General features: G+C 50.3%; 1 protein-coding gene across 3 annotated transcripts; it reads right to left on the bottom strand.

The window, feature by feature from the left end:
- Positions 1-1,528: 1,528 nt before the first annotated feature.
- On the bottom strand, positions 1,529-25,285 carry POMGNT2 (protein O-linked mannose N-acetylglucosaminyltransferase 2 (beta 1,4-)). Of its 3 annotated transcripts, XM_045903939.3 has the most exons (3): positions 25,026-25,285; positions 17,944-18,081; positions 1,529-6,205 (listed from the first exon to the last, which is right to left on the bottom strand). In XM_045903939.3, exon 3 carries the CDS (start codon positions 6,098-6,100, stop codon positions 4,358-4,360), a length of 1,743 nt encoding a protein of 580 aa, XP_045759895.1. In that variant the 5' UTR covers positions 6,101-6,205; positions 17,944-18,081; positions 25,026-25,285; the 3' UTR covers positions 1,529-4,357. The 3 variants fall into 3 exon arrangements, with proteins under 3 accessions (XP_045759895.1, XP_045759894.1, XP_064445133.1); XM_045903938.3 differs by lacking the exon at positions 17,944-18,081; XM_064589063.1 differs by lacking the exons at positions 17,944-18,081; positions 25,026-25,285 and adding an exon at positions 24,820-25,003.
- Positions 25,286-27,251: the final 1,966 nt, after the last annotated feature.

Below are 27,251 nucleotides of genomic sequence, written 5' to 3'. Positions count from 1 at the left end.
ACCAGCGCCTCTGCATTTCCACTTGGAAAATGGGAGTATGGGGGGATTATTAACCTCATGGTTATACAACAAACCTTCCTCGCCTCACATTTTCCATTAGTTGGAAAAAGGTAGTGTTGCCAAATATGGCATGAGATTGCCAAATACTTGTTATATGAAATTCAGGTTTGAGTGTTTTGTATTTCGTTTGCTAAACCTTAGCAATCCTAGAAAAAGGCTGGCCTACCTGAACCTGGGAAGTCTGATAGTACAACATTCCGAAAGAGAGTATTGGATTATTTCCCTAGATGCAAGCTCCCAGAAAGCAACTACATCCTTTTGTGCTTTTTATTCCCCAAACAGAACAGAATCGTCTCAAATTCTACATTAGCTGGGTGGCTTCGTGAGGTTTTCTCTGAGAAATGAAACTCCTTTTTGTAAGGGCCCTGGGCTCCCAGAGCCAGCGTGACTCCTGAAGGGAAACCCCACAGTGCCTTTCCACATGTGGATGCAGCCCTGGGCTCTGCCTCTGGCGCTGACCAGGGGGACCTGGCCAGGCTGTCACCGTCTTCAACACTGGGCTGGGAGAGCATAGGGCCACACCCCTGTAGAGAGGAACAGCGGAATGCCACTTCCTCCCTCCCCCCTTCCCCCACGTCTGAGGGGGACTATTTGCAGATCTGACACTGCCCTCCCGTGCGGTAGGGTGGGGGCCCAGACGAAGGGGCCCCCCATCAGCTCTGGGGTACACGCTGTTGCACAGCGCCCGGCACCTGGAGGGCCTGACCACAGGGGGCGGCCGAGCGGGGCGGACAGAGGCTACACAGTCGGGGGCTGAGGAACAGCTCTGAGGGGTTTGCTTTGGGCTGGGGGGTCCATGTGTGCTCCATTTCCAGGCCTCGCACGAGCCTGCTGCCACCCCACCTACGGCCAGTGAGGTGACCTCAGAGCTGACTCATGGGGCGCAGAGGGAGCCACTTGCTATTGGGATGGGCTTCTGTCGGAGGAGCCCCCCCCCGGGCACCCCAGCTCCCAGCTCCCAGGCTCTCCTGCTCTACCATTCTTTGATGGCGCTGTGTTAGGACGCAAATTTAAAATGAACAGTATCACCAGATGTGAATACCCTTAATGTTAAAAGCAGCTCTTATAACTCCCCTATAATAACAAAAAAACAATTCTTGCCTGCTAAATTTCCAAAGCTTAAAAAACTGCAAATACGGCGATGATGGAAATAATCTACACCTTGCAGGGATGTCGGGTACAAAGAAGTATGTATGAGTGAAACCCACAGAATCTACACTGAAGATCGTGCACTTCACGAGAAATGAACTAAACATCAATAAAAGAGACATGATGACAACAAAAAGCAGCAGCAAGAGAAGAAACATGCAGTGCTGTCAAAGGGCCTGCGGATCCAGCCTCCCGCCCCTTAACAAACGCTGTAACCTGGGGAAAGGGTATCAAGTTCTTTGTGAGTCCATGCAGTGGAATGTTCTACAGTCAACCAGATTCTTGTTTTCAAAGAATAACTTTCAGTGACACGGTAAAGCATTTCTATTATAATGTTAAGAGGAAAAAACAAAAAGAACCAGGACAAAGTTTCACAGGATTACAAATTTGCAAAAAGCAATTTGGACATAGGCAGAGATCCATTGTTTGATGGAACGCATGAACCATTCACGGAGTGCCTCGGCATCATGATCCACACACATAAACACCCACCCTGGACCTCTAGCCGGTGGGCGACCCCTTGTGGGAGCAGAGTACCTTCCAGAACACGACAGGGTGGCAGAGCTGGGGTTTGGGGGATGCGGCGGGCCTAATGACCAGGGAGCTGGAGGAGACACACACTGTTTTCCAGAAGAGTTGCCCCTTGAGCCGAGCTTTTGTTTCTGTTTAATTGAAGTATAGAGTGAAGTATATAAAGTGCACTGATCTCAAATGGTCGCTGTGCAACCACCAGCCAGATCAAGACATTCCTAACCTCCCGAGTTCCCTCGTGTCCAGCCCAGGCTCGACCCTTCTCAGGAGCCATTCTGACTTCTCCCGCCACAGATTGGTTTTCTTGTTCTAGCACTTCATGGAAATGGAATCATACAGTACATACTCTGTCACTCAGCATATACTCAACACTCTGTGAGATTGACACTGTTGTATGTACCCATATTTCATTCTTTCTTAAAAAATTGTTGTGTCCTGGGGCACCTGGGTGGCTCAGCCGGTTAAGCATCTGACTCCTGATTTCGGCTCAGGTCGTGATCTCAGGGTCGTGAGACTGAGCCCTGAGTCGGGCTCTGTGTTCAGCATGGAGTCTGCTTGAGATTCTTTCTCCCTCCCCTCTGCCTCCCTCCCTCCATTCATGCTCTCTAAATAAATAAAATCTTTTTAAAAAATTGTGTCCTTTGCATGAATACACCTGTTGGTGGAAATTTGGGTTGTTTAGTTTCTGGCCATCTAGAGCTGTACTTTATACGTCTTTTTGATACCATCGGCACTCCTTTCTCTTGGGTCTATATTTAGCAGTGGAATTGCTGAGACACAGGGTAGCTATGTGTTCAGCCTTAGCAGAAACCACCAAGTGGTTTCCAAGTAGTTTTACCCTCACCCCTCAGAGTCTGAGACTTTCAGCTCAACTGAATCTTTATGTGTGCATCAATGTGGTAGTCCGAGAAGGTGGCTGATGGAGGATACAGTTAGGGACAAAGATATTCTGGGTAAAAGGAAGGTCATGGAGGTACCCGGTGATCATGAATACGTGCCACTCAGATCTCCTGCTCTGAATCCACCACCGACAGGCACCGAAGTCATTCTTCCCCAGCCGCCCTCGGCCAGGGACCAGCTACTCATCTAACAGACCACTTGGAGCTACAGCCTGAGGCTCTCCCTCCTGGACCCCCTTTCCTGCTCTCCTTCCCAGGAGTCAGACTTGGAGCAGGGTCCCTTCTCCAAGGGCAAATCTGATCTTGGGTTAACGTTCTAGCTCTGTTTCCATGGAAGCCAGACAACGGTGGAATGTCAGGTGTGCCATTCAGCAAAACTGACAGGACAGCTGACCTCGGAGAAGCTGTGGAAGGGCTACGCGTGAACTAAATGTCTGGTCGGGCACCAGAGCTGCAGGCTCCGCTCAGTGCAATGTCCTGGAGGGGCCCTGGGCCCCACTGAAAGACAAGGGTTCCTATGGGGCTTCTAAGCCGGTGGCCCCAACTACGGACAGGGGTCTTACCTCGTCACCCTCGAGCAGCGACTCCCAGAACAGGGCGAGAATGGGCCCTGGGATGGTGTGAAGACTCCTGCAGAAGAAAGTGCTCAACACTGTCCTGCTGAATGCCCTACCCCTATGTCCTTCTAAGGGATCCCGTTGCTAAGTGTGGTCTGTTGTGGTCTTGGGTGCCTGATGTCTTTAGCCTAAGAGCGCCCCCTGGTGGACACTGCTCTTCCTCACCGCAGCCCCGTCCCTCTGCTTCCAGACTTGGACCCCGCTTAGGTGGCAATGTGACATTCAACCGGCAAGTTGCAAGATGCAATCCAACCAGCCTGCCTCACTTCGTGGTCCTCGCCGCTTGCCCATCACCACATCTCCTTGGCTGACAGCTGGGATGAAAGATCATGTGGGTACTGACTACCAGCCCCACTTCCACCTACCTAATAAAAAGACTTGACCAAGGGGTGCCTGGGTGGCTCAGTCAGTTAAGTGGTCTGCCTTTGGCTCAGGCTCAGGTCATGATCCCGGGGTCCTGGGATCGAGCCCCATGTCAGGCAGCCCCACTTTGGGCTCCCTGCTGTGCGGGGAGCCTGCTTCTCCCTCTCCCCTCTGCTTGTGTTCTCCCTCACTGTCTCTCTGTCAAATAAATAAATAAAATCTTAAAAAAAAAAAAAACTTGACCAAGATGTTTACAATCATTTAATGAATTTTCCAAACACACCTTCACTGTGCTACAGGTGAATTTCATGATGATGGAAGCTGATGAAGCACCCACCCAAGCGACCACATGATATACTCACAGTTTCCAGACATCTGGATATCAACCAGAAAGATTCAGTAGGGAACAGCATGATCACTCAGCCAGAGGCTCCTTAGGATTCTTACTTTCCTTCTTTCTCCTCCACTTCCTCCTCCCACCAAGGACCTTCTCCAGGGTATGGATGCTCAGGACGGGAGAAGGGGGCTAGGAGGGTCTCATCGTACCAGTGCAAAGAATGCTGGGAACTCCACACTCCAGATGCAGTAAGACACAGAGGCACAGGCCTGGGTGGGGTGGCCTGCTCAATAAATAAATAATTCCCAGAAGCCACCCCAGGGTGCTAGTGGACCCAGGGACGCTGAGCTGGAGGAGCCACCCCACCTCCACCCCCCCGAGGCCTGGCCACGGCACGCTCGCTACGTGTTGCACACCAGCACATCTGCAAAGGGTCCCAGGAGGATCTTGTTGAAGATGCAGCGGACCCACACCAAGTAGGTAGTAAAAGGCCTGATGTTCTCAGTGAAGGTATGGTTCTGCAGGGCCAGGATGTAAGGCACGTAGGTGTTCTCCCCCTGCTCCTGGAGCCACACCTCGTACTTCACCTCCCTCACCTTCAGGTACTTGAGGTTCCAGGGGATCTGCCAGGAGACAGTGAGGCGGGCCTCTGAGGCGCCCTGCACGGATGCCTGGCACCGCGCCTCCCGAACCTTGCCCGGGTAGAGGCCGACGGTCCACTTCTGCTTCCGTGGCCCTGGCCGGCCCTTCACCACTCGCCGTATGGTTTGGATGAGGGATGGGATGTCCACCTTGGTGTCCTGGTAGATCCGGAAGAGCCACTCAGGGTTCCGGCAACAGAGATGCCGTGGGACCTCACGGCTCTGTAGGATACGGGCCTGCTCAGCCCGGTCTAGGTGAGTGATGCCCCCCTGGTCCCAGGGCTGCTCAGGATGCGTGACCGTGTTCTCCGGCATCATGTTGCGCCAGGCTACGTACTGGAGGTCCATGCCAGGCAGCGTGGCCAGCGTCTTATAGGGGGTGTAGTGGTCCGGATTGACAGCATACGGGAAGAGCTCGACCACGGTGGCCCCGCGGGGCAGGAAGAGGGCAGTGACCAGCTGGGCCCCATGCATGCTGACCAGCATGGAGGCATTGCTGACCAGCCGCACGACATCGGCAAAGGCATGGTCCTCCAGGGACACGGTCACGGTCTTCATCTGGAACTCCTGGGCCAGCGCCAGCAGCAGCTGTGCCTCATTCAGAATGAGTCTGTTCTGGGTGCGGCTGAAGACCAAAATGTACTCTTCGCCCGGGGGAGCCCCCGCGTGGCTCACGTTCAGCTTTTCCATCATGAACCGGGCAAACTGCCGGATCTCATTGCCCGAGACGAGGATGTTAGCCTTGGGGCCCTGGGGCTGGACGAAGCCGTACTGGTACCAGGTGGTGATCTTGGAGAGGCCCACGAAAGCATGGGAGAAGCACAGCAGGCGGCCCAGCGTCTTCAGCTGCGCCCGCAGGAGCGGCTGCTTGGGGCTGAGCAGCTTGTACAGGTCAAAGTGGGCGCCCTCGCTCCAGCCCTCCATGAAGAAGAGCCGGGCCTCGTGCGCCAGCCCCGGGAACTGCCGCAGGGTGTAGAAGAGAGGCAGCAGGTCGTCGTGGAAGACGTGCATCAGGTTGTCGGGGTTGAAGCGGTTGGCGAGGAGCGCCACGTCGGGCACGAACACGGGCTTGGGCATGAAGCGCAGGGCGGCGGCCGGCAGCTCCACGAAGTTGAAGTACTGGGTGTTGTGGTCCTCCACGGTGGACAGGTCGAGCAGGGCCGGCTGGAAGCGCCGGGAGCCCAGGTTGGGCAGCATGACCGAGGCGTTGCCGTGGAAGAAGATGAACTCCTCGGCCTCGTTGGAGTAGCAGAGCCACTTAAAGCGGCAGACGCGGTCGGTGTGCGTGCGGCCCGTGCACACCATGTGCGTGCCCCCCTCCATCAGGATCTGCAGGGCCTTCGGGTAGTCGATCCGCGGCGCGGGGGCGGGCTCCGGGGCCTGGCGGCCGCCCGCCACCTCAGCCTCCAGGGCCGCCGCATGCTCGCGCAGCCGCACGTGCTTCCACAGGACGGCCGCCAGCACCGACACCAGGAGCGCGTTGACCACCGCCGACAGGTGCATCCTGACGCCGTCGGGGGGCCCTAGTGAGAGCACAGCCCCTGGGCAGTGCCACAGGCCCGGCGGGCCCTACCCATCCCGGCGGGCACCCCGCGCGCCGGCACGAGCCTGCGGGAGAGAAGGAAAGGGAAAGGCGTTGGCTCCGTCTGCGCGCGTTGGCGCCCTCCCTTCCCCACTGCTCCCAGCGGGGTGGCATACACCCCTGCACCTAGACTGTGGGCGTGGCCACATCACTCGCTTCGGCCAGGGAAGTGTTAGCAGGGAAAACATGATCAGAGGCTTGGAAAGAGCTTGTGTCTTGTGCGACTGGCCTTGCCTTCTCCGTACCTAGGACAGTGCCAGGAGGAGGCTGTGTGCAGCCTAACCTCCCGGGCCCAGGACGCGCGAGAGGTTGTGCAGCGCAGCTGCTCCTGCTAAGCCCAGTCTAGCCCAGCTGACCCCCCGACTTGTGAGCGACCCCGACACGGACATCTGGGCTGGGTGAGTGCTCATTACCGAAGGTCACTGAAACCCTGCGGCTGTTTGGTATGGAGCACTGCTACAGCAAAAGCTAACCCACGGAGGATGTGTGATGAGAGGCCACAGGGCAAATCCCCCCAGGGGCCTGGCATTCCTAGGACTGCGAGGCAAGGACTCTTCCTTATGCGGGCACAGAGACCAGGCCGTACACCAGGACCCCAGCGTCCCCTTCTTTGGACACATGGCACATATGCCTGGAGGGTATTGGGGGGGGGGGTCGTCTGCTCTTGCTTAAAGCTCCTGTTTGGAAATCACGCCTGCTGGCTTTTGAGATTCCCATGAAAGGATGGGTAGATATTCGCCCCCTCCCTGGTCCAGTAAAAGAACTGTATCTGGATGTCACCACTGACATGTCACCTGGCTGGGCTGTGGGTGTTTGCTCCACTTTCCTGCACTAGCAGGAAGGGTAACATCCTTGCTCTGAAGCCCAGGACTGCTCAGATGTGAAGGATCTCACCCTTCGCCCTCATAGAAGCGGCCAGTAACCCCTGGTGCCCGGCCAGCACTGCACTGGGGAGGGATTGGAGCCGCTCCTTTATTCCCTCGGGGCTAGCTCTGGACTCTTGGGGTCTTGTAACTTCTCTCTCCCTGCAATCATAAAAATCAAAGTGCAATCCTGCCCAGAAAGAGACAGTGGCTTAGGCTAGATTCCCTCAGAAGCAGAATCACAGACAAGGGTTTGAGCCAAAATAGTTTGAGAAATTATCCAAAGAAATCCCTGTAGGAGAGTGGGGGATTAAGAGGAAGGAGGAGTGAAGCCAATACAGGGCACATTAACGAGCAGGTCACTATTTTGAAAAAAGCCGGGCTATTTGCCTCCCGAATCCTCTCCAGCACTAGCTGAAGGCCATTCCTGGGGGTACCATCTCTTCCAGCTACCCTCATCTAAGGGTTGAGCATGCACACATTCATACATACACACGTTATATTTCCCCAAAAAAATTTCACGAAGAATTACCCTGACCAGCTATAATGTACTCCAGTGTTTCTTTTTCTAGTCCAATATTTTTAAGTTTGTTCTAAAAAGGGGGGGGGGGCATGCTCATCTTAATTGATTTTACAACCTAACAGGGTTGGCAATTTGCTGTTTAAAAAAAAAAGGTCTAGGGGCACCTGGGTGGCTTAGTCAGTTAAGCATCTGACTCTTGATTTCAACTCAGGTCATGACGGGTTGTGACATCAAGCCCCGCATCGGGCTCCAAGCTGAGCATGGAGCCTGCTTAAGATTCTCCCTCTCGGGCGCCTGGGTGGCTCAGTTGGTTAAGCGACTGCCTTCGGCTCAGGTCATGATCCTGGAGTCCCTGGATCGAGTCCCGCATCGGGCTCCCTGCTCGGCAGGGAGTCTGCTTCTCCCTCTGACCCTCCCCCCTCTCATGTGCTCTCTCTCATTCTCTCTAATAAATAAATAAAATCTTTAAAAAAAATAAAAAATAAATAAAATTAAAAAAAAAAATTCTCTCTCTCCCTCTGCCCCTCCCAGCCCCCCCCCGACACGTGCTCACTAGCTCTCTCTAATAAATAAATAAATAAATAAAAATAAAAACTGGTCTAGACCACAAATTCTCAAACCTGCCTGGTTCTTGAAATCCCCAGAGGCACTTGCTAAAACCGTATATTCACAGGCACTAATCCTGGAGGTTCTGATTCAGTAGCAGGTCTGGAGTATGGCTCAGGCATCTGCATCTTTTGTTCCTCTGTTTCATTTTCCTGTCTTCTTGCAGATTATCTGAATTCCATTTTCATTTCTCTATAGTGTTTTTGAGTGTATTTCTTGGTGCAGATTTTCTAGTGGTTGCTTTAGGCACCATACAATGTATATGCAACTTAGTACAGTATACTCTGGAGTAAGTACAGAGACCTTATCTCCATCTGGGTTCTTTTACCCTCCTCCCTTATAATTCTCTTCAATATTTCCTCTACATGCATTAAAATCCACGTCAGACAGCATTATAATTTTTGTTTCAACTGTCAAGTGTAATTTCCTCAAGAGGGAAAGGAGAGTCTATTATATTTACCCATATTTTTACTCTTCCTGTTCTTTCTTCATCCCTGATGTTCTAGGTTTTCTTCTGTTATTTCTCCGGAGAACTTCCTTTGGTCATTCATCATTTTAGGGAAGTGTGCTGAGAACAAATTCTCCTGGTTTTCCTTCAGGCAAAGAAAGTGTCTTGATTTCACCTTCCTTCCTACAGGATATTTTCACCGGGACAGATCTTTGGGGTGACAGTGCTCTCTCTCTCTCGGCACACGAATGCTTAGGCAGGGCAGCCTCCTTCTCGCCGCCATGTTTCTGATGAGGAATCTGCTGTATGTGAAGCGCCATTCCCTTGGCCGTAGCACTTCCCTCTCGTGTGGCTCTGAAGAGTGTTCCTTTGTCTACTTTTCAGAAGCCTGGTTATCAGGTGTCCTGGTGTGGGTTTCTCTGCATTTACCCTGTGAGGGTTTCATTCACTCTTGAATCTGTAGGTTTATACCTCTCACCAAACTTGGGAAATTTTCAGCCATTGTTTCTCTAAATACTTTTTCAGCCTCCAGATCCACAAATGCTAAATTTTAAAAAAGTATTGTCCTATAGGTGTCTGAGCCTCTGTTCAATTTGTTTTCCCAGTCTACCTCCTCTCTGCTGTTCAAATTGGATAATTTCTACTGTCTGTTTCCATGTTCACTGATTCTTTCTTCTGTCATCTCCATTCTTCTACTGGGCCCACCAGTGATTTTTTATTTTGGTTACTACATTCTTCAGTTCTCAAATCTCCATTTAGTTCTTTATATCTTCTCTTTCTTTGCTGAGACTTATCCTGGAGCTTATATTAAGTCTTCCATTTTAGCAAGTTTTTGCAAGAACCATGCTGGTGGGGGATGGGAGAGCACCGACTCTTTATCGTTGGGTGGGAGGAAATCCACGCTTCCTTGCTCGGCCTCCACCAACAGCACTCTGGCAGGGAGAGTGAGAGATGCGGCACAACCGCTGAGTAGGGGTGAAATCTAGGCTCCTCAGTTGGCCTCAATAGGGGTGCCTCATCATCACTGGGTGGGGGTTGAAGTCTAGGCTCCACTGACACCTCAAGGGGACCATGGTAGCGGGGGCGGGGGGGGGACATCTTTTTACCTCTGGGTGGTGGTAAAAGTCCAGGCTTCTCATCCAGCCCCATGGTGGGGGGATGGGGGTGCGGTGCTGAAGGTGGGAGGTATCTGGTAGGTTACCACAAAGTGAGGATGGATGTCTAAGCTGTCCATTGAGCCTTCACTAAAACTGGAAGGGAAGGGAGAAGCAGTTTTCCCTGGTGTTTTACAAGAATAGGGTGTTATGGTCAAAAAGGTTTTGCAAGACTGCTCTTCTTCCAGTCCTTTGATGAGAGAGAGCGTGCTTTCCCTGGGGCCTTTTCTGGTCTATGCTCACTGACATTTCTGGGGTGGTTTCTTTAGGGATACATATGTCCACTCCATTTTGACCAGAATCCAAAGTCTCATTGGTATCTGCTTTTTTACCAAGCTCCCAGGTGATTCTGGGATACAGCCACGTTTGAGAAAAACCAAGAAGAGGCTCTTAACCAAAGAACCAGGCCATGAGTCCCAATAGCCCCTAAAGTCTTTCTTAACTCATTCCAGTATCAATTCAAAATTATAAGTCCAAAGTCTCATCACCATGGGATATGGTGAACTAGGGCTTCCTGAAACCTGGAGTACCTAGTGGTTTGCAGACCTGATCCTTGGGGGCTGCCAAGGCTGGTGGTAGGCCACAAGGACATGAGGCCAGGGTCTCGGGCCTCCATTTACCTCCAAACAAAACCAAGCACCTTTAATTTCTTATATTTAGGGGTACTATAGTGGGTCGAATAATGTCCCCCCCAAATTCATGTCTACCCAGAACCTCAGAACGTGATATTATTTGGAAATAGGGTCTTTATGCATATAATTAGTTAAGGATCTTGAGATGAGATTATAATGGATTAGGGTGGGCCCTAAATCTAATGAAAGTGTCCCTATAAGAGGCAGAAAAGGACACAGAGGAACAGAAAAGGTGGCCACGTGAAGACAAAGACAAGAGACTCAAATGATGTAGCTATAAACCAAAGACCACTCAGAATTACCAGGAGCCACCAAACACTAAGAAGACGTAAGAAAGGATTCTCTCCTAGAGTTTTCAGAGGGAGCATGGCCCTGTCAATATCTTTATTTTAGACTTCTGGCCTCCAGAACTGTGCAAGCCTAGACTTCTGGCATTTTAAGCCACCACGTCCGGGGTTAAATCTGTTGCAGCAACCCTAGGAAACTCATAAAGTGCCACAAAATTTATTTAAAAATGGGCTTCTTTGTTCTTGGCAGGGAATTCCACTATTAGGCTTAACAACCACTAAGCAAGTCCTCCTCATTTTAGAGAGGTGAAGAATTTGCCCCAAATCACCCAGCATGTTTGTGACACAGCCAGGATTAAAAATGGAGGTGTCCTAACGTGCGGGTGAGTGCTGCCTCCTGAAGGCTGGGGAGAGCAGCAGGGCAGGGGCAGGCCTGGCCGGGCAGTTTCTGAGTTCAGGGTCTGGTGAAGGTAGACGGCTCCTCGCACAGCCCAGCCTCTCCGCTTCTCCATCCCGCCGCCTCCCTCTAGGGCCGGGCCAGGTCTGATGTGGATGAGCCGCTCTGAACCCCCTTGGGCACAGCTCTGCTAGGGAGGGCAGACCCATTCCATCCCCTGCAGCCTCCTCTGCCCAAGGAAACTCCTGTGGAGTTCTCCCCTTGCCACACCTTCTGCTAACCCTCCCCAGAGCAGGAGACAGGTAGTCCGCACGCCTTGGTCTTAGGGCAGTAAGTCTGACCGACTGGTTAGCTCTTTTGGAGACACCTGACCACCCGTAGTTCTCACATCACACCCTAAACCAACCTGGCTCTGAGTTCCCGCTGCATTACTGGTGGTCGATGGCTCCCAGAAGAGGATGTGTGCTGTCTAGGGAAGTTTAAGAAGCCAGAAGACTCGGGTTCAAACCCCAGCTCCATGACTTTACCGTGTGGCCTTTCTGAAGTCAGCTTCCCCATCAGCAAAGGTGAGGGTGCAGCCCCCACCTCCCAGGGCGGTGGAGAAGGTCAGATCATGTATTAGTTGTACCTCAGGAGTACTGAGAGCCGACTGCTTCTCACGTACAAAAATGGCAATTCCACACAGGTAGGTTCAAACTAGTAAGTGTCTAGCAGAGGGGCAAAGAAAAAAAGTCGGGGCATCAGATGGTTAACAAAGGGCCACAGGGATGCACGATGAAGTCTGGCATTTTAAAACCTTCTGGACACACTTGGCTGCCTTTGTGTGACTCGAAGCAAAAGCTGACTGGCGCTGAGGTGGGAACTGTCACTTTTCATTACAGTCATTTGAAACAAAGGATTTTAAATCTAAGCAGAGGATTCCTCCCAAAGATGGAGACTGAGACGAGCCATGCCGTCACCTGTTGACACCTTGGGCCGGAGTTGGTCACCAGCTCTGTTCCTTGGGCTTCCAAGTTGAGTGTATTAATATGTACCAGGGCAGACACTGTTTCCACCCAGGGTCCCCGCCCCCTCCCACTGCATAATAAAATCCCGGGTCTGGCCAGAGAGCTAGCCCTTCCCCTGGGGACCCATGAGGCGCAAACAAAGCCAAGATCTACCTCCCACCTCCAGAGGGCTGATCAGCTGACAGCAAGCCCAGTGGAGGATGCTACCAGAGTAGAACCAAGCAGACCAAAGGGGGAGGAGTCACAGCCCATGTTCACACCCACCGGGGAGGAAAGAAAGACCTGCCCGCCATCTGCTGCCCAGCAGGAGAACAAAGCCAGGACGCCAAGGCCGGCGGGATGGAGAGACACAAAGGACCTACAGACATCTCGGAGCCCTATACCTGGACTTCCTGCTGTGAACTTTCCAGATCATCGAAGCCAGCTTTGGCTGGGGTTTTGGTTTCTCTAAGCCAAGAAAAATTTAACTGAGGAGAACCTCTTTATAGGTTGTTGTGCAGGAAGCAAACGCACGGGGGTCTGGCCTGTGCCTTCTGCTTCTGAGCTGTGTTCTAACCTAGTGGACCTATTCGGCATCAGTTTCCCCATGACCCTTCTAACTCGGGTAAGCAAAGCCCTCCGCGAAACTCTGGTATTAGCAATTAGAAAACAACCATAGTCATTGTGGGCCCAAGTGGAGCTACAACTTTCCACATGGATCCCATGTGGTAGGGAATGTGGACTAAGGTAACTTTTGTGTCATAACATAGGTGGTAGGTGGGGCTCCGGTGAGCCCTGCAGGCTTCCTCCGAGGAAGAAATGGGTCCTTCTGGTTTGCCATTCCCTGGAGCTTTCAGAGGAACCAGAAATGTCATCTCCAGGGTAGAAAGAAAGGAGGTGGGGGGGGGGTGTCCAAAGACGGGGGAGACCACACAGCCCAATCTGATTAGGTAGATGGTTCACAGAGGAAAAACAGACAAGAGACTTAGAAAAATTAGCTAAGGCCAGAATGTCAACGGCCTTGATGATAGGTCAAGAAATCTGAACTCTACCCTCTAGTCAATGGGGAACTCTTGAAGGCCTTTGAGCAGAGTAGCCTGGAGATGGGAGAGAACAGAGGTAGAAAACCCAATGACAAGCTCCCAGCCTCAGTGTCTCTCCATTCATGTGGGAGTTAGAATGGGGTGCCTAGAGGAGAGGGAGCTCTGCATGAAGGGGTACAAGGAGCATGTTCCTTATGGCAATTCAAGTCCTGAAGTCTGCAGATGACTTATTTGAAATATATTCCCGTGTGAACTCAAAGCTGGTCCTTTAACAGAACTCCCACTTGCTCAGTCCCATTGGGCCTTCTTGGTCTGTAGGGAAGAAGATAAAGTCACAGCTCTCCTGAGAGCCCAGGAACCCCATGTCCTTCATGCGGGTGTTCAAGGCTTTTGCAGAACAATAGCAGAGATCTTCTGGTCCAGCCCCAGAATGAGAGGAGATGGTGCAGGCGGCTGCCTTCTTGGCTCGGTTTTGTCTGTGCTCATCAGCCCTGTTAATCTCCAGGGGAAGGGCTTTGTAAGCCCAGAACCCTACAGCCAAGAAATGTGCTTAAATATCAGTGTTTTCCTATCTTTTCAAACCCAAGGGTCCACTCATAAAAAAAGAGAAACCCTTTCGTGCCCCATACTGACCTGTAAAGTCCAATACCCCCTTCCCCAAGCACTCTTCATTCATAAGAGAGTCTCTTCTACAGGATCCACCCCCAAGACTGAAAGATTTCATCAACTTTTACCTTCTGAAGTTGGTATTTTTTATCTGTATCTGCGTATGTAAAATCATATTGCTGCATATACTTTTTCAAAAACATGTGCCCCCCCCAACCCCATGAAATTCTCCACCCAGCCCCACCAGCAAAGAACCACTTTGCAATCAGGTTGAATCACAGCAAACTGCTGATACTTGACCAATTCCGACCAGTGTCCCGTGGTGCTGCCAAGGGCACCAACTATCCTTACCACCACTGTGGTACGGACAGTACAAGGCTGCTCAGAAGAGAGCACCTGCGTCCTCAGTGTGACATGACCACAGCTGCGAGTTCTGACATCTCTCTAGGAGGTAAGAGGAGGGAAAAAAAGACACAGAAAGAAGCCAGGGGGAGGAAGGGAGAGTTCATTCATCCTTAAGGTCAGGAGAGGCCAGAAGGGCAGGGTGTCTCGCTGGGGAGCTGGGGAAGCTACCCTGGGAGCCTCAGCTCAGGTCTGAGCCAGGGAACTGAAGGACTCAGGCCCGCAGGACAGGAGGAATGTGAGCAGGAGGAACAGCTGTGGGGGCGGGGGGGAGTGGGGGGTGCACCCACATACATACAGCTCCTAGTTCTGACCCACAGGAGGGCCTGGGAGCAGGGACAGCACCCCTGGCACTCAGGTCTTGGTTCCGAATATCATCCCCTACTAAGGAACCAGGGCTCTGTGGAAAAATCACTGTTTCCACGGCTCAGGCAGGGAAAGTACAAGGTAAGTCTGGAATATCTTGTACTACCAGAATGTCAGGAAGTTCTCAAAAAATGATGAGGACATAACAAGGTGGCACAGGAGCTAACCTGAAGGAGTTCCCAGTGGCTAAATCTGGGGCAAGGTAACAAAATTAAAAAGCAACAGTAATGGATTATAACCCATAGAATAAGCATGCATAACCCATGCATAAGCATGCAATATCAATATAAATAAGTAAGCAAGAAGGAACAGATCTTTCTTACAGTAGAACTCCAATTAATATATGTAGAAGCAATGATGGAAACAGAAAATCACCATTTGGCAAACATCACAGTAATAATGGTCTCAGGCAAGATCCACAGCTGGATGCTAAAATTAGTGGGTGGAAGTATGATGAGAAATAGGATATTTGCATCATCTTGAACAATCTCCCTGTGAGATACTGTCTATTACAAAGGCAAAAATAGGAACTTTACGGTACAAAAGAAAAAGAAAAGAAAGGAAGGAAGGAAGAAACTACGATACAGAAGCCTGGCAGACAGCCCCTGAATCAACAAATCGACATTAACATCACTGGTAATAATTTCCTGACACCATGTGCCCCGTGATACCCCTTGCTCTCTCCCAAATAAATAAAATCTTTTTAAAAAATTAGATAACCTTCTATTTCCATTATTGCTGACACTGAGAAGGGCACCTCATTCCTGTCATCTTCTTACCCAAAAAACACAACCTCAATCTATACGTCCAAATGAGGAAACGTGGTCTAGCTCCACTGTTAGCTCTGAATCTGGTATATAGATAAGTCAGCAGAGAAAACATTAAACCCAAATTGAAGGACATTCTACAAAATACCTGACCAGCACTCTTCAAGAGTTAAGGTCACAGAAGACCAGGAACGACTGAGAAGCTAGCCCAGATGTAAGGAGTCCAAGGAGACACAACAACTGAACATAACGTGAGATCTTGGGCCAGGCAAAGGACATTAGTGCACAATTGGCAGAATCCGAATAAGCTCTGTGGTTTAGGTAGTGGTACTGTGTTAATTTCCTGGTTTTGATCATTGCACTGTGGTTATGTAAGATTTAACATCAGGGGAAGCTGAGTGAGCATTTTTGGTAACTTTTCTATAAGTCTAAAATTATTTCAAAATAAAAAGTCATAAAAAATTAGGTAAGGGGAGCCTCGGTGGCTCAGTCGGTTAAGCGTCTGCCTTCGGCTCAGGTCATGATCCCAGGGTCCTGGGATCGAGCCCCGTGTGGGGCTCCCTGCTCAGCAGGGAGTTTGCTTCTCCCTCTCCCTCTGCTTCTCCCCCCCACCCTGCTCGTGCTCTCTCAGGCTCTCTCTCAAATGAATAAAATCTTTAAAAAAAAACTTAGATAACTTAAGAAAGAAGAGAACATAAGTGGTTTTAGGTAAAATGACCTGTACATGGTTTGTTCTAAAATACTCCAGCAAAGGGGCTCCTGGCTGTGCAATCAGTACAGCATGTGACTCCTGATCTCAGGGTTGTGAGTTCCAGCCCACATTATGTTAGGCACAGAGCCTATTTATAAATAAATAAATAAATAAATAAATAAATAAATAAATAAATAAATAAAATAAAATAAAATAAAATAAAATAAAGATACTTCAGCAAAGAAAGTATGGAGACAGATGGAACAAGACAGTAGCAACTAGATCACTGTCAAAGATGGTGATGGGGGCCTTTCTATGATCCTTTTTTGGGTCTGTTTAACATTTTCCATAATAAAAAGTCAAAAAGTTAACAATAAAGAATCAAATAAATCCCTATTTACAAATGACAGAATTTGAGAGAGTGGCTGAGTAATAGTATTTAGACAATATAAGATAAATAGCCCTCCCTGGAGAGATGAGAGGCAGACGAGCGGGGCAGGAGCTGATGTGTGTTCTGCCCCCATCACAGACGGGAACGCTTCCAACAGCAGCTAAAGCAAAATGGACACACCCAGGGGATGTCAGAGAGCAAGACCTGCAGGGAAATGAGGAAAAGGGAGGAAAGACCAACCTCTAACCTGAGTGGGCACCTCTCTGGTGAGCATTCTGTCATCTGCCCCTCCCTCAGGCCTCCCTGTGGTGGAATGCGAGCTTGGCAGCAGGTAGGTGAGGGTGTGGGGTGGGGCCACGGAAGGAAGGACACTGGGCCCCTCCTCTGGACCTGAGGGACTGCGTGTGCAGCGGACAATCCCAGGCAAGCCCTAAACTCGGGGCCCTGGGGCCAAGCCTACGGGAACCAGGAGACATGGGGTTGGGGCATTGTGGGGCAACAAGGCAACCAGGCAGGGGCCAGCCTTTGAGCCTGGGGGCGGGGCGGGGGGGAGCACTGTTTCTAGTTGGATGCTAAGTTACCACCCCTTCCCCAGGCCAGCCAGAAGGATGTTGACAGAAGACAGGACAAATACAGACTGGTGCACAGGGCCCTTCAGGCTCTCAAGTTGCCTTCCAAGGGGGAAAATGGGAAGAGAGGTTTGCTGGGGATGGGCAGAGCATTCCGCTAGAAATCGTGTGGTGGTTAAAGCATGGGGCCCAGAGGAGGGATTGCCTGGGTTTCTAACTGTACCATGTACAAGCCAGGCACCTGCACCAACATCTGATGGGAACAGTTGCATAATTACCCCCCTCCCATGGAATGGTTGAATCACTAATATAACACTGCATGTTCACTATACTGGAATTGAAATATAAGTGAGTGAGTGAGTGAGTGAGTGAGTGAGTGAATGAACGAATGAATACCCCACTCCCATCTTCCCCAGGTCGGAGAGTTCTGAGGCATATTCTACACTCCAGAGTTCCCTAACAGATGAGGTGTTGCCCACAGTGGTCATTAGCCTGATGCATTCCCTCTCCTTTCCCTTCTTTGTCTCAGTTCTTCACTCCCTTATTCATGTTTATTGGGATGGAGTTCAAATCATCTACTTCTACTTGAACCTTTGTCTCAGGATCTACTTCTAGGGGAACACTAACATAGGTATTTCTGTATTTTGCCACTGTGGAGACAGATGAAAAGCTACCTTGCATTTTCACCTGCCGTGAAGTAGCCAAAGTGCAGTAGGAAAAAGCCAACAGGTACTTGGGCAACCGGTGGTTATTATAAAGCCCTTTCAGTCTGTCTCCCGTACTCCCCCTTCCCCGGACCCCCTAAATGCACTGCACCAGCAGCTGCATAAGCCAGTAGAACTCAAGGATCAGGCAAAATGCTCAGAAGAGTTTTCAGAAGATACGGCTGGAGGCAAAGAGCTCATTTAATCAGACCCCTAGCACTAAAGAAGATAAAAGAGGCCTTTCTCCATCACCGTTCCAAATGTTTCTGGATAATAAACTCTAGGAGGAAGTTCAAAATGGTGAAGAATAATTGGGCCAAGTTGCTTACTGGACAATGGACCCCACGATGTCCCCTTTCTCCAGGCCAATTTTCAGTGCTCCTGGAGAGGCCACCAGTCTCGGTGACAGCCGGGCAGTGGTAGGGAGACGGGGGCGGTGAGGGAGAAGTCAGGTCGCCATCCTTGGCCTGGGAAACCAGAAGAGACATTCAGCCAAGCTTCCGCCTTCTGCAGGACTGCGGCCTGCCTGGCTGACTGGACGGCTATGTCCAGTCCCGAGGTCTGACCCACTGTTTAGTGCCACTCCATGCACCAAGAGCCTCTTCGGAATGACAGCAATCAAGGGATGAGGACTCGTTCAGACTGAAGGCCTCCATACCTCTCTCTGTCACCTGGCTCTGCTGAAATGGGCGGAGGGGCCAGAATCCCAGCATCACAAGGTACCTTACTCTCAGTGATGGGGAGCTCCCTCCCACTCCTAGGCAGTGCATCCTCCTGTGTACTTACTCTCCTGAGACCTCAAGAGCTCAAAAACAGAGCTGGAATTTGCCTGTCCTTCATCTGCTGTCTCTAATCCTCTCTCTGGGTGACGCAGCTTCTGAGCAGTGGGGTGGCCTCCACCCTTGTCTGCAGGCAGATGTAGAAAGCACCACATACCTACTGAGTTCCTGCTCTGTCCCCGTGCTCTGCTGGGTCCCTCACATGCATGCACGACCCCACTTACTCTTTCCTCACCACCACTTAGCACGGATGCTTCACCTTGTCCCCATTGTTCCTCTCCAGAAAGAGTCTCAGAGGCTGGGCCACATGTCCACAGGCCAGGATTTGACCCCACACATTTCCACCTGGGCTGCCATAAAACTCCTTGGACAAGGAAGAGGTGGTGGCCCTCAGAGGCAGAGGCCACCCAGGATAATATCTTTTGTCTCCTCCCAGTGCCCCCCCCACCCCGAAAATCTTCCTGTCTCTAGGATCTGTGGGTGGGCATGAAGGGCCGATGCTCAGTGAGAAGCCAAGGAAACCACCACTCCCTCTGGGAAGAGCCTCCAATGGGATGGGATCTGCAGAGGACAGAGGGTGTCTGACATGGGCTGTTCCACACAGAGAACAAGAATCAGATAAACCCTTTTCCTGCTGGGGCAAGGACATGACAGATGTCCTAACGGAGGCCTCCAGCCTGGCCCCAGCTCCAAGCCTGCCTTGCCTTCAGGGTTTCCCACGGCCCCTACGTAGGGCATCCCATTTGGTGCTCACCTCAACCCTATGAAGTACCATTATTCCCAATTCTCCCGGGAGGAACCCGAGGTCAATGAGGTTCAAGGACTTGCCCAGGGCCATGCAAGTGTGAAGTCTAGATATCAACCCAGTGTTCTCTGACTCTGAAGACTGCTTAAAACCATCAAGGCACAGAAGATCTTGTTTTAATTAAGGTGGAACAAGGGGTGCAGAAGAAAAGGAAACACTCCAGGCATTCAAAGGACTCCAATCAGGGAAGAGCAAGCCCAACTTCGGGCCCACGGGTCCCACCTCACTCAGAGGCTGCCCCCGCCCCTGCCCCCCCCCCAACCCCGGGGCTGGTGGAGTCGGTAGCTAAAGGACTCCATCCGAGAGTACTCGCCTTCTCTGTTCTGCCTCCCTGGGGTGCTGCTTCTCCCCTTAGGCAACCTCCCCTCATGGTCAGGACATGGCCATCAGCCTCAAATGGAGCAACACGCTTCCCTGATTTATATCTAGTGACAGGCAGAAAGTTCACCTGATATGGTTAACTCCCACCCAGCCCCATCCTGGACCAGTGACGAGGAGCAGAGAGAGCACTGCTGGGGAGCTGAGAGCCATTGGTGTCTGCAGCAGGGAGGAGGGCCTTGCAGGAGGAGAGAAGGGAGTGGATGCTGGTGGATGTTTGATGTTGCAACTCCTGAAGGACACAGGCTTCACAGGGGACCCAACAACCTCGGGCCTTGTTTGTTTTTCCTTTAGAAAGCAGAGGAAATAAAACTTGGAAAAACTGCCTCTGCCCACGACCCCTCTCACTCCTGCCCTAAGTGGACACAATGAGGCTTCTCCATCACCTCGAGATCACCAGCCAGACGCCCCGTGGTATACCTCCTGTCCCAACACACTACTGAGGGTATGACCTGCACTTGAAACTGATACCCGGATGACTGCCAACTATCAAATATAAACCCACTCTGACCTCCAGACATATCATCAAGACCACGCAAAACCAAAATCCATTGCCCACGCAAAATGGGCACATCTCATTTTTTTTACTTTGCAGAATTTAAAAAGTAACCCGACTTTAGCAAATTTCTCTTTAAACTTGTCTTCCTAGAAGAAGAGACAGGTTGTTCTTCCGCCCCAGATTCTCCTAAGTCCTGTCTGCTGACTGAGGGGATACACTTTTTCCACACGAGGCACAAGGCTGCCGGAAAAGGGAGGGCAGAGGCCCTGCTGCTTCCTCCAGCGAAGTCCTGTCACAGAGGCAGATGAAGAGCCATCCTGGCTGGGGGGAAAGGAGACAAACCAAAGGCCGCCCCAAACCTTGATTCTACTCCTCAACAGAAATGACCTTGGTGGCACCTTCTCCGCTTGTGGGGCCGAAGGCTGATTATAAACCTGTGTTCTTCGGAAATAAATTCGTTACATGGAAAAGGCAGTCCCTATTGGACTTTGAAGGTTCTGCATCAACAGCTTGGATCACGCTGTTTTCAGCACACCTACTCCCTGGCACGAAGGTCTATAAGACCAGACCACCCTTGTCTCAAATTACCTGTCAATCACTTTGCCCCAGACAAAGCCTGGTCTGGTGCAGCGGACCCTCCAGCAGAGTTAAGGAGCCAGAGAAGGCAGGGGAGGATGCGCATGCTCACACAGAACAAGGCTGTGGGGCTTGCAATACACGGACAGGGCACTTGCCCCGAGCTCCCCCCTTCCAGCAAAGAGGCAAGCTCTGACTAGATCCCCAAAGGAAACCCCTCCTGAAAACATCTGCTGAGGCCTGGATCCCTGGCCCATGGTGGAAAGCTGTGCCCTTGAGTCATTCATGACGAAGGTTCTTAAGATTCCTTCCTTCATTCTCTTAAAAATAGGTTTGGGTTAGACGTGGACAGGCATGACATGGAACTTACTTAATGACTGCTCAGTGAAGCAGTTTTAGGGGGCAAACTGGCAGCACCCTTCTACCTGCCTCAGTTTCTAAAGGGCTTTTTGTAGCCTTTTTTTTTTTTTTAATCTCTTGTTTATTTCATTTTTTCCCTTTCTTTTGAAAACAATCTGACACAGGGCCTTCCTGATAATGACAATAATAGTGGTTAATAGTGGAGATTCGGCAGACCACAGTCTCTAGCCTCTCCCTGATGCTTGGCTCGTAGCCGAGGACCCAGTGTCCAGCCTGGAAGGCACCCTCTGTTATGCTTTCAAAATGGAGAAAAGAGACAACTCTTGGCATTAAGACCGTACCAACGGTAGTCTACCAGTGGCCGAGTGAAAAGTCTGATTCTCTGACAAGAGGCGGGCCCTGCATAGGCAGCAGTGAGGACACGGGAAGCCAGACAAAAATGGAAGGATCAATCGCTGTCCTGGCTAGCTCAGGAAAAGAGGATGCTGGCTTCTGGGCAGGGGGTGGAGGTTAACACTACCACCAGCTTACGTTATTGAGCACCTACTGTGTGCCAGGCACCATCCTAACTAAGCCCCTTTCCCGCCCCTTTTCCCTTAAGCCTCACAAAAGCCCTCCAATGTAGGTACTAGGATTAGCTCCGTTTTCTTTTAATATGAAAAAAACCCCACAGTTTAGTGAGATTAAGAAGATTGCTCTAGGCCTTACAGCTCAAGGGGAGGCCCCAGGATACAAACCCATGTCTGACTCCAGGGGTCTTATTCAGACTCGGCAGACTGAGTGACAGAGAAGGGCAGACGTCAGAGCAAGGAGTTTTTATCACTCAAGGGCAGAGCAGGTGCGGATGGCTGCGGAAACGCAGACCCCCAGGCCCTCCACTGTAACTTAGCAACCCACGGCTTCCCTTGCGTAATTACTCCCCACCGGGCCAGGCAGAGACACCCAGTGGCGGCAGGCCGCTCAAAGGAGCTGTGGCCATTCTCTTGCCCCAAGGAAAGTCTGGGTAGCACAGCGGGGTGATAATTATCCCCCCTGCCCTGGTGCTGTGCTGGCAGGGTTAATACACCAATTTAAAATGACAAAACCATCTATTTTTAGAGCTAAAAGAGTCCTTAGAAATGATCTGCTCCAACTCTCTACTTTATAAAAAGAGATCGAGAGAGGCTGCGTGAGCTCTCAAAGGCAGCCAAGATTAAAACAGCAGGTGTTCTCAGTCCAGAGCGCCTTCTCCTCACACCCGTGGCTCCCCGGTGGCCCTCCTCCCAAAGGGAGAGATCAGGCCCAGACAAGAACTCTTCCCAGCCCCTAAACAAGCTCACTTCTCATAATCAAGCTCTCTAGGCCTCAGGGGGATGGCGCCCTTCTCTGGCCCTATGGTCGAGGGGCCAAAGGGCTGCCTCTTGCTAACACCTCATCCCCCAGGCTCACCCAGTGGACGCTGCCTCCAGCCTCATCCAACCTCAGGCATGGAGAGGAAGCACAAGCAGCCAGACTGTAGGGTCCCGCCTTGAAGACCCCCTGCTGCAATGCTGGAGGCTGTCCCCCCTTCCCCCTCTGGTAGAAGTAAATAGCACTGGTTTTGGAGCTGAAATGCCAGAAGTGAGCTTCTGTCCTGTCACTTAGCAGTTGCATGACCCTAGACCAATTCTTCTTTTTTTTTTTGACAGGCAAAAAGTTGTACATAATTAATGTGTAAAACTTCAGAGACATCTGTGAAGCTGTCACCATAATCTATGCCATAAACCTAGGCATCACCTCCAGAAGTTTCCTCCCGCCCTCTTATTATTTTTTGTGATAGAAATATTTAACATAAGATCTACCATCTTAATAAATTTTAAAGTATGTAGTACCGTCATGTTAACTACAGGCACTAAGTCTCTGGGACTTAGTCATCTTGTATACCTGAAACTTTATACCTTTTGACTAATGCCTCCCCGTTTCCCCTCATCCCAATCCCTGGCAACCACCATTCCACCCTCTGCTTCTATGAGTCTAGTATCTGTCTTTCTGTGTCTGCCTGGGCTAATTCTTAACCCCTGCAAGCCTCCATTTCCTGGTCTGAAAAACCAACACAATTATACCTACTTCACAGGCAAAACAATGCCTGACGATTATTCTTATAGTATTACTATTATCATAACAATGCTCTACCGCCCATTCAGTGGCCCTTACTCTATACCAGAAACAGTGCTAAATGCTTTAGATGAACAACCTCATTCATTCCCTCCTACAAATCTAAAATAGGTGCTATCAATTTCATCCCACATTTGAGGAAGTATGCTCAGAGTTGTTAAGTGAATTGCCCAATGTCACCCAGCTATGAAGTGGTGCGGCTGGGATTCAAACCCAAGTCCAACTTCAAAGCCTATGCTGACATCTGTGGGCTACGCCTTTCATGTTCATTATTTTATCCAATTTAAAAAAACCTATCAGGAGTTAGGCAGGTCCTGGGGGAGTGTATCCACTGACAACCAAACTGAGAGTGCCGCAGACCCTTGGGGAATGGAACATTTGGTAATTTAATTTTCCAGTTAGTTCCGTATTCACTGGAAGCCTTTGTTTATTGCTCAATATTCTCTAAAGCCTGGCTCAGAACAAGAACTTGCCAAGCAGAAGGAGAGCTGGAGAACTGTTGGAGCTGCTCTGTCACTGACAGACACATCAAGGCCACTAGGATGCTCACGTGGCCACAGTGCTGTCTGGGGGAACTCAGTCACCAGCACCCCCATCCTCCTCTTTGCTGAGGATCTCCACTTTCTACTTCTCCTCCCCTTCCTGGGGCTCAAGGCTCAGGAACAGACGTGCTGGCCATCCCTGGGGAAAACGGGACCTGTGTTCTTTTCTGGCTCTGTCACTAACTGGGACTCGGATTCCTCATCTGTGATGTGAAAGGATGAACTGGAAGATCTCCAAGATCCGTGACAGCCAGAGAGAGCAGCTAGTTCCAGTACAGAGATGGGCCTGGGTTCCAGTCTCACCTCTAACATTTTCTATCTTAGCAACCCCAAGTCCTAGCATCTGCTGCACGTCCACTGTGTACCAACAACGGACTGAGGACTTGCACAGCATTATCTCATGTAACTTTCACAGCAAGCCTGTCATGAAGGTACTTTTATCCCCATTTGGCAGAGGAAGAAACAGAGGCTCAGAGAGGCTAAGTGACTAGCTCAAGGGCACACAGCTAGTAAATGAGAGCCAGGATTTGAATGCCCAGCACATGTAACAATAACATTTGGTGAATGAACTCTTCTGTCTGTGCTCCTGGCCACTAAGTCCTGTCAAAGCTCACCCCATAACCCTCCCTGTGCTGGGCCTTGCTTCTCCCAAGAATAGGCTCTGAGAGTTGTTTCGGTATAAAGGAAGAAGACCCTAGCCGCCCGCCACCAGGTGCAGGGCTCTGGCCTGAGGACCCTAGATCTTCGCAGAGGATTCTCATCAGTGACCAGGAGACGGGGTCTACACACATGGAAGGGGTCAGGAGTCCAGTGGGTCCCTGCAGAGGCTACCCTGGCACTATCAAGCACGTCGTGGCAGGCTCTTATCACGGGGCACACAGCAGATATCCTATCGAGCCCCAAAGAGCCCAGGGGATCAGCTGCAGGGCTGCCCAGGTACTGCCTTCCAAAGGAGCTCGGGAGGCCCAGGCCCCTCCGCGCACCTCGCTGGCTCCCCGCCAAACGTGCTAATCGTCTCCCAAGCAAAAGGGCGTGAGGACCCGCTGTCAGTGCCAGCCAAGAGCTAAGGGATTCAACGGGCGCGCCTGGGGGCGCCGCCCGGGCCCCGCGGCACCGGAACCCCGAGGGCCCACCTCTCCTCACCGCCGCCCCCATCCCGCGCCTCCGTCAGTCCGCATCACCGGTCGCTTCTTGGTTCTGCAAACTTCCCTGGGCTCCTCTTCACCCCAGGGCCCGGCGCTGCCGTTGCTCCCTCCTGGGGGAGGTCCGGGCCGATCCCTCAACTCCAAGCCCAGCGGCGTCGCGGAGCCCTCGCCAGCCCCGAATGCGCGCGTCTCACCTGCAGCCCGCAGGCCGGGCTCCGCGGGGCTGGAGCGTCCAGGTGGGCCCTCCGCGGAGCCGGCTTTGGCCAAAACAACCGCCGCTGCCGCCTCCTGCGCCCGCTACAAGACCGGGAGGCCCAGGCATGGAGGGCAGATCCCGCGGCGCCGTCCCGTCCGCCGCCGCCGGGTTCGCGGGTGCCCGCCGCGCGCCTGCCTGGCTGGCGAGCCCGGCGCGGCAGCCTTTGCACGAGCGCACGCTCGCGGACTCAGCTGCCCCAACCCTAGGCCAGAACCACCCCCTTGGTTAGCGGGATTCTGGGAATTGTAGTTTGCCTCCGAGAACAGCCCCCCCCCCTTCAACCCGCGGAATCCTGGAAGTTGTAGTTTCTTCCCGAGAGAGGCACAGTTTTACTTGGTGTTAGATTTTTACAATTATGGGAGTCCTGATAATAAATATAAATTCAAGTTAAACCAACAATCAGATGTCATTTATAAAATCAAAGTAATTCATACATCACATGTTTTTAAAAATATCTATTACTACAAATACAAATAAATACAGAAGCCCTATCTAGTTCCCCATCCCATCCCATCCCATTCAGACCCTCTTAAAAGGGCAAACATTCCCAACTCTTACGGCTGCTACATCTGGAATTTACTGCCCAGTCTCAAAATATACATATGCCCCTATTTCTTGATTTATGAATTTTAGACCTCTTGGCTTTTTACTAGGATAGTTGAGAATTTAACTCATTTAAATATATGCACCAACCATGACTACCTGCACCCTCATTGAGTTATGAGACATTTCTTTTTTTCTTTCTCCAAATTTTTATTTAAATTCCAGTTAATTAACATACAGTGTAATATTAGTTTCAGGTGTAGAATTTAGTGATTCATCACTTACATACAACACCCAGTGCTCATCACAAATGTCCTCCTTGATACCCATCACCTATTTAACCCAGCTCCGCACCCACACTCCTCTAGTACCCCTCAGTTTATTCTTTATAGTTAAGAGTCTGTTTCTTGGTTTGCCTCTCTTTTTTCCCTCCATGTTCATCTGTTTTTTTCCTTAAATTCCGCATATGAGTGAAATAATTTGGTATTTGTGTTTCTTTGACTGACTTATTTTGCTTAGCGTAATACTTTCTAGTTCCATCCACATCATTGCAGATGGCAAGATTTCATTCTTTGTTATGGCTGAGAAACATTTCAGAGTGTGTGTGTGTGTGTATACACACACACACATATATAATATATATATCTATATATATATATATCACATCTTTTTTATCCATTCATCTGTTGATGGACATTTGGGCTCTTTCCATAATTTGGCTATTGTTGATAATGTTGCTATAAATAAACATCAGAGTGTATGTATCCCTTCGAATCAGTATTTTTTTTATCCTTTGGGTAAATACCTAGTAGTGCAGTTGCTGGATCCTAGGGTAATTCTATTTTTAACTTTTTGAGGAAACTCCACACTGCTTTCCAGAGTGGCTGCACCAGTTTGCATTCCCACCAACAGTGTAAGAGGGCTCCCCCTTCTCCTCATCCTTGCCAACACCTGTTGTTTTCTGTGTTGTTAATTTTAGCCATTCTGACTGGTGTTAGGTGATATCTCATCATAGTTTTGATTTGTATTTCCCTGATGATGAGTGATGTTGAGCATCTTTTCATGTGCCTTTTAGCCATCTGTATGTCTTCTTAGGAAAAATGTCTATTCATGTCTTCTGTCCATTTTCTTAACTGGATTATTTGTTTTGTGGGTGTTGAGTTTTATAACTTCTTTACATATTTTGGATACTAACCCTTTATCAGATATGTCATTTACAAATAACTTCTCCCATTCTATAGGTTGCCTTTTAGTTTTCTTGTTTCTTTTGCTGTGCAGAAGCTTTTTATTTTTATGAAATCCCAATAGTTTATTTTTGCCTTTGTTTCCCTTGCCTCGGGAGACATATCTAGAAAGAAATTGCTATGGCTGATGTCAAAGAGGTCACTGCTTGTGTTCTCCTCTAGGATTTTGATGGCTTCCTGTCTCACATTTAGGTCTTTCATCCATTTTTAATTTATTTTTGTGCATGGTGTAAGAAAGTGGTCCAGTTTCATTCTTTTGCATGTTGCTGTTCAGTTTTCCCAACACCATTTGTTGAAAAGACTGTCTTTTTTCCATTGGATAGTCTTTCCTGCTTTGTTGAAGATTAGTTAGCCATATAGTTGAGGGTTTGTTTCTG

Source organism: Mirounga angustirostris, unplaced genomic scaffold (genome assembly GCF_029215605.1).
Source record: "Mirounga angustirostris isolate CCGP_5_RB_7025 unplaced genomic scaffold, mMirAng1.0.hap1 SCAF_1, whole genome shotgun sequence".
Classification (NCBI taxonomy): Eukaryota; Metazoa; Chordata; class Mammalia; order Carnivora; family Phocidae; genus Mirounga; species Mirounga angustirostris.
The sequence above is the reverse complement of the archived record's forward strand: the minus strand, read 5'-3'. Positions and strand labels throughout refer to the sequence as shown.